We start from the raw sequence: 7,542 nt of genomic DNA on the forward strand, positions 1-7,542 counted from the left end.
GCAGAGGAGATTTACCAGGATGCTGCCTGGGCTGGAGGGTCTGAGCGATGAGGAAAGATCAGGTAGACTGGGATTATTTTCCTTGGAGCAATGAAGGTTGAGAGGGGTGTATAAAATTATAAGGGTATCAGATAGGGTGGATAGGAAGGCACTTTTTCAGTTAGTAGAATGGTCAATAATTATGGGGCATACATTTACGGTATAAGGAGGAAGGATAAGAGGGAGTTGAGGAGAAACCTTTTCACCCAGAGAGTGGTGGGAGTCTGGAACTCATTGCCTGAAAGGGTGGTTGAGTCAGAAACTCTCCTGACACTTAAGAAGTATTAAGATATTCACTTGCATTGCCATAACCTCGAAGGCTATTGGCCAAGTGCTGGAAAATGGGATTAATGTAGTCAGATATTTGTTGACCAGCATGGACATGATGGGCCGAATGGCCTCCTTTTGTGCTGAAACCATCTATAAATTGGTACTGTACTTTGTTTAGAGGGTAGCATAGAGACAGGATCTCCACATGGTGAGCCACTGGGCACAAGTAGCCTGAAGCCAGGGCAGGGGGAAAAGAATCCCACACATGCCATCTCTTCAAAGCATGAGATTGCACACAAATTCTGCTGCAGAGGACTTGGAAGGAGTGACATACAGAAAAAGGTTGATGGGTTTGCATGCTGAAATGCTTGGAGTATTAGCAGGCCTGCCACAAATTCTGACATCGCTGTCAATGAGCATGGAGAAGCCTGATACTAACGTGACACAGGGCTTAATTTGCACAGATCTTGCAGCCCATCCTTTCCAGTGTGCAGATTGTAGCCAAGTCCTACGGAATGCTTGCAGACCCAATCATGATGCAACATCCAATGGCCAATGTCTCTGTTTCCACTGTGGTAAGAGAAATGCTCCCCAAAGGCACTGGGTGGACATGACCTCCTGCTGAGAACCCTTCTCCCCAGCCACCTCCACCTCCATTTGCAAACAGTTCTCTTCTGTGCTGTAGTCTGCTCAGTCTTTCTGTCATGCTGCAGGCCAAGTGGGATATTAAATGCATTAGCCATGACTGCGAGCAAGCGATCTGAGCAGTGCCCTTAACATCAGAGCCAAGGCATTCTCCACATGCAGCACCACCACCTGCAGACTTCAGCAACTTTAAATAGTGATAGAAAACTCCCAGCAGTTCCTCACACTCAGACAACACTGCTGAGAGCATAATTCAATTCTGCATTCCTCCCAGTAACAGTTTTCTAGCTGTCCATTGCATCACACACAGTTCTCTTTATTTGAATGGTTACATTTTTTTATAACACACAGAAGATGCCATAGTGCATCATGGGACACAGGCATCAACGCTTTTAGCCGTTGATATTAGTGAAGCAGGTCTCCATTTATCAGCTTGCTTAAGAGGATGCTTCAATGGTTAAGTTTGCACATTACTTATAACCAATCAACATTTTCTCTTTTTATGCAATTTGTAATAACAACTTGCTCAATCATGGACCAACTTTCCGAAACACCAAAAACAGAAGACTGACCAATTGTCCAACACATAAGTTTGTTCTGAGATTATTTTTTGTGTTTTTATTAATAGGTTTACAATTGTTACTCGGCATGGCATATACAATTCCGCCCACAATTCTGCTCAGCTCCTTAATTCTTAATTAATCAATTGCTAAGCTAGTCACTTCTGCATTGCTTTTAAATTGTCAAATCAATATGAATGGATCTGGTCCACATTATAAAGATAGATCTCATGTATTACCAGGAGAGAGCCAAAGAAATGTCTTAGCACATGGAATTTTAAAGATCAGAGAAGGTTTCACTTGAGCTGAATTGCTATGAAGGATCAGAAATGGCAGATGCACTAAATTCTTCAGATCTAGTCACATTGATTTGACAACTTATAACTAATGCAGATGCTAGTGCAGGAAACTGCTTCTGACGAAGAAGTGATTAGTTTTGCAATTCCTAAATTAAGCAGTAAGGCTCTGGACAGACACAGGTGTGCAGCACTGTACAGATCGTGTTGAGCAACAACTCTACACTTATTAAGAAAAATCAATCAAATTACTCTTCGGTAGAAACTACATGTTGGTTAATTGATGATGCTTCTGCATTGTAATGTTCTTCTTTTGAATACTTATTTTAAATATCTTCAGATGACTTCTTTATTTTGTTCTTTTATGTTATTTTTGTTTTGTTTTTAAGCTCTTAAAATGGCTAAAAAACCATTGCTGCCCAGAAGCTACAGCTTTTTATAGTAATGCATTTCTTTTCCATATCCCTCAAATAGTCTTTCAGAATTACATTTTCCATTTATTGTTTTATCTTCTATTGCTGCTTCCCACTTAATTCCCCTTCGAGGTCTTCTCATAGCTCCAAAGTTTGGTCTTGTTAAGTTATGGTTATCATTTTTTTTTTGGATTTAACCTTTATGACAATATTAAATTTATATACACAATGATCACTGGAACTCTCTTCCAGGACTCTAATCCTTTTTGGTGAACTGCTAAATGTTAAATCTGTTATTTTTCCCAGCTTTACTTGTATTATGAAGCAGTCACTGACTATAAATAAGGTTGCAGTTTCACTCTTTCTTTTCAATTGTATCTGAGTATCCATTTCACATCAAGGATATTAAAATCTCTCATGAAATTCATATTATGGTCCCTTATAGCATCTTATTTTCCCACATTGTTCACAATCAACTTGTTCACCAGTCATTACCATCATGTCCTCTATCAAATTTACTTTATGCTCCCTCTTGCTGTCGCATCCTTTTGATAATTTTGTCTCATCCCCTATAAATAATGTATTTCTTTTAATCAATTACAGAGACTTGTCTATTTTTAATTGGCTCTTCCTCCCGTAAAGCTTCTGCTAAATCTGATAGATTTTTTTGAATTTAATACATTTTCCTTGTTTGGCTTTAATCACTTGACTCTTCTGTACGGTTGTACTTTGGCAGAAGCTGTTCATACCACTTGGTACATCTGATGGTGGCTGATTAGTCTGATACTGGAACCAGAAATATTCTCGTCTTGGTCACTGTTCGGCTGGGGTCAATTGGTTGCTGCAGCTGTTGTGCGGTTTCACAGTGACTTAAATCCTAAAATGTGAATGTCAGCAACAAGCTGCAATAACTAATACAACCAACAAGGGTGCTATGTTTGGACTGTAGGATGTACTTTTTCCAATATTAGCTGTATAAATGCACATGAGGCTGTAAAAGCCACATTTCCTGATTCATTCTTTTAATTTACAGTTAATCCCATTTCTGAAATGATTAAAGTTTACAATTAATTCCCTAACCAAATTGAAAAGGAGGTTCAAAATTATTTTGAATAACTATAGAAATAACTACAACAGAGCTACCATCTTCATCAAACAGATGCGGGAGAGTGAGCAGATACTGCCTGGAGGTAATTTAATAGTTTGGACTGATTCGAATCGCCTAATTTATACCATGAGGAGGAGTCCTAGAGAATAAATTGATCACTAATTGAATACAATGTCAGAAAAAGAACTGGCATAAGGTCTAAAGATTGTGTTCAACCACTGAATCAGGAAACCAACATGTGGGGAACCTCTTGGAACCCTGCCATATTGTCCGTCCACGTCGGTGGGAAAGCAGGCCGAAATGGTTCACAACAGCACACAGGCAGCGTGCACTTGGCGGTTTTCACTTTGGGAGAACTGAGGTGAGTGAGCAGCAGCTTCTCCACAGCTCGCCTGTTATTTACAGGTCTCAGGGGCACTGTTGGGGAGGGGGGGTGGGGGGTGGGGTGGGCAGTGCAGGAGAAACTGATGCTTGGCCCCCCCGCAGGTGACTGCTGAGGGGTGCGAGTGTGCCTGGGGGCAAGTGCAGGCTGGCCTCGGAGGCAGCTGCTGAGGCTGGGGTGGGGGGTGGGGGTCAAGTGCTGACCTGGTGCTGCACCCCGCACACAGGTAGGGGGAAGAGTAAGTGAGGGAATTGGCCTCGCATTAGGGACACCTGTTTAAACTGACCATGCCTCCACAACTGAGACAGATCAGGCGCAGCCACAGTGATATGATTGGGGTCAGGCTTCTAGCCTGCCCGCCCACACAAGCAATGTGGAGACGCCAAAGGGCCACCAAGCACTCCATAGCTTACCCTGCCCCCCTCGCCCTCCTACCCGCACCCCGCCCCCACCAAACCCCCCCCCCACCCCGAGCACAGACTTCGAATCCGCCACCACTTTATTGGACCGTGGAGCAGCTGGGCTGCATATGTTGTACAACCTCCTCACCAACGTTGCCTGTGTAGCAGTCATTGCTGGAGGTGTTCGCAGGCCCTTGCAATCTCAGCATCCTGGTTTGGACCAGTGTCCCCCATGTAGCAAGTTGACAGGGCAGCCAAACAGTGCACTCATTTCTGGCCATCCAAGGGGTGACCAGCACTCCCCGGGAAGCATTAAGAAGCGGTCACACAGGACCAGGGAAGGTGCTAAGTACAGCCATGATAACCATGTCTCTCTCTCTCTCTTTCATGCTGCAGGAGAACCACATAGGGATCATGGATCCTGGTGACATTGCTGTATGCCTGATGGCCTACAGAGATCATAGATGAGGGAGGAGAGAGCGAGTGAGGCTCCTGGCTGCGCAAAGGCAGGAGCCGCAGCCTCATGAGGAAGGGACAGCAGGAGCTCCCGCACACGCTGCCCAGGATTCACAGCGAGCCGTGGCTGGTCGGTGCCTAGTGACACCCAGGGTCTATTGATGCCGCCTGCCATTCCTGCAGATGACTGAGAACCAGTGTCGCCAATGACTACACATGTCTAGGGACCTGATAACTCACATCTGCCACTTACTATAGGAATTGGCGCCAAGGGGACATGGAGGGCATCCACTGCCAGTGGCTGTGAAAGTGACCACGGTGCTCAATTTCTATGCCAGTGGCTCCTTTCAGGACTCCACAGGTGACCTCCTGTGGGATTTGACAATCCACCACCTACCATGAGGTCACGGATGCCATCCTCTCCATGGCACACAACTTTGAGCATTTTGTCCGGGACCGGGGCAGCCAGGATGCAAGGCCCATTGGATTTACCCTGATCTCTGGATTTCCACAGGTGCAGGGTGTGATTGACTACACTCATGTGGCATTCAGGTCTCTGTCGCTACACTGGGTGGGCTTCATCAACCACAAGGGCTTCTACTCACTGAACGTGCAGCTGGTGTGCGACCACCAGAAACACATCCTGCAGATATGCACATGGTTTCCAGGGAGTGTGCACGATGTCTACATCCTAAGTCACTCGCAGATCCTTGCAGTCTTCCAGGGTCAACAGAGGCTGCAGTGTTGGCTCCTTGGGGACAAGAGCTACCTACAGAGGCCGCAGCTGATGACACCCGTGCAGCGGCCTCAGCCTGCAGCAGAGCAATGCTATGATGAGACACATGCTGCAGCTCGCAACTTGGTGCAGCAGACCATCAGGATGCTGAAGGTGCAGTTCTGGTGCCTGGACCAGTCTGGTGGAACCCTGCAATACAGTCCGCAGAGGGTATCACACATTGTTGTCATCTGCTGCGCCATTTACAACCTCGTGCTGCAATAGGGAGATTAGCTGGCTGAGGAGGAGATGGAGGAACTGCACATCTCCTCCGATGAGGAGGACGCCAATGGGGATGAGGTTGAGGGGGTCCTCAGTGGTGACGATGATGGTGATGAGGCTCTTGCACTGGCTAGACGAGGCAGGTGCACTTGGGAGGCTCTCATAGCTGCCAGATTTGTGGAGGGTGACAATGACATGCAGTGAGGTGTCCCCATAGATCCTCATATCGCAGTTGTGAACGTTTAACTCCAGTCTGGCTTATCGCTGTGCCAATACAGTCTGTGAGAATGCTCCTGTCATAGAGATGCGGTGGAGGCCCTAATACTCGCTCGATTGCAGGAGGATGATGACGACATGCAGTGAGAACATTCCATAAATCTTCACATAGCCTCTGAGAATGTCTGACTCCATTCTGGCTGAGGGCAGCTCACTTGTTCCCCATGATCATGGCCATCTCAGAGACGCAGCCATGAAACTTTAGACGCATCTGATGCTCTGTCTGCCTTCAGCACCTCAGCCCTTCAGGAGCTGGAGCACAGCATCACTGATTGCAGATGCTGGTGTGAGGGGGGCCAGCCACCTTAAAGGTGCTGTGAGCACACAGAGAGTATGAGAGAACTCTGTGGTGTCTGCCGACCACATTCTGGCAGCAATGACCAAGCACTGCCAAGGTGCAGGCATCAGTAACGTTTCCAGGGAGTGTGAGACTGGACAATCATTTTGGTCTGAAAGCCACACAGAGCACAGGGAAGAGGCCCTGGACTGAGACACCTGCCTTTATCTTGTGCAGAAAGGTTTCACATCTGAGTGACAAGAACACTGCTCATCAGAACGAGGAGCCACAGGCAGGGAGACATTCTTGGGAGTTTATCGACAACAGTGAACATTATGTACAAGTGATTAACACCCGTGGCCAGGCTGTGCAATTTTGTGTTGGTCCGAGTTGAGTGCAATGCCTGACCTGGCAGCTGCGACGAAGGGCGGTGCGTCCCGTAAGGCGTCGAAACAGTCGCTGATTAAAGTCACCAAGAAGCCGTCTAAGAAGCAGAGAAAATCTCGCAAGCAGAGCTATTCCATTTATGTGTACAGGGTGCTGACCCAGGTCCACCCTTCCACCAGGATCTCGTCCAAGGCCATGAGTGTTATGAATTCCTTCGTTATTGACATTTTCGAGCGCATCGCCTCCGAGGCGTCGCTCCTCATTCACTACAACAAGCGCCGCACCATCTTGGCCAGGGAGCTCCAGAGCGCCGTCCGCCTCATGCTGCCGGGGGAATTGACCAAACACGCCGTGTCCGAAGGCACCAAAGCGGTCACCAAGTACACCAACTCCATTTAGGTCGACAATTCTGAAGAGTATATAAAAAAAAATAATTCTCCTTAACTTTCCTAACCCTGCTGCTATGTCTTGGTGCTCCCAGACATCCACAGCGGAGGTGGAGGCAGCCTCCTGACTGTGACGCCCTGTCTGTGATGACTTTGGCGGGTGTCCCCTGGAGGGCCGAGACTTGGAGGGCCCCGGCCTGCTTTTGGGGTCCTGCTGTGTGGCAGCGGCACCCTCCTCATTCTGTGGAGCTGGAGCTGCTGATGTCACAGGAAGAGGGGAGTTGGATGGACTGGACACTCCCAGAGAAATCTGGGTGTGTGGCCTCGGAGTATGCACCTGCTGATCCCCCTCCCTATGGGTGCCCAAGGGCCCCGGCTGACTCCGTGAGCGGAAGGGGTGAGATCGAGCTGCCCAGCACCCCTCTCACGTACACACAGTTGTAGGCCAACTATAGCATCAGCAATGGAGTTGAGCCCATGCAGCAGTGCACATGTGAAGTCCTTGACCAAGGTCTCCATGGCAACCGCCATCCTACAAGTGTTGCAATGCCGGCACTATCACTTCAGCATGAAGACGGACGGACTCTTCCATTGTGCCTTGCAATAAAAGGAATGCAGTGGACATCCTTCCTGGTGTTCCCGAGCTTGC

At 47.7% G+C, this 7,542-nt stretch overlaps 1 protein-coding gene across 1 annotated transcript; it reads left to right on the top strand.

Annotated features, from left to right (window-relative positions):
- The first annotated feature begins 6,519 nt into the window (after positions 1 to 6,519).
- LOC121276014 (histone H2B-like) lies at positions 6,520 to 6,906 on the top strand. Its single transcript, XM_041183959.1, has one exon. The coding sequence runs from the start codon at positions 6,520 to 6,522 to the stop codon at positions 6,904 to 6,906; it is 387 nt and encodes a 128-aa protein (XP_041039893.1).
- The last annotated feature ends 636 nt before the right edge of the window (positions 6,907 to 7,542 follow it).

This window comes from Carcharodon carcharias, chromosome 3 (assembly GCF_017639515.1).
Source record: "Carcharodon carcharias isolate sCarCar2 chromosome 3, sCarCar2.pri, whole genome shotgun sequence".
Classification (NCBI taxonomy): Eukaryota; Metazoa; Chordata; class Chondrichthyes; order Lamniformes; family Lamnidae; genus Carcharodon; species Carcharodon carcharias.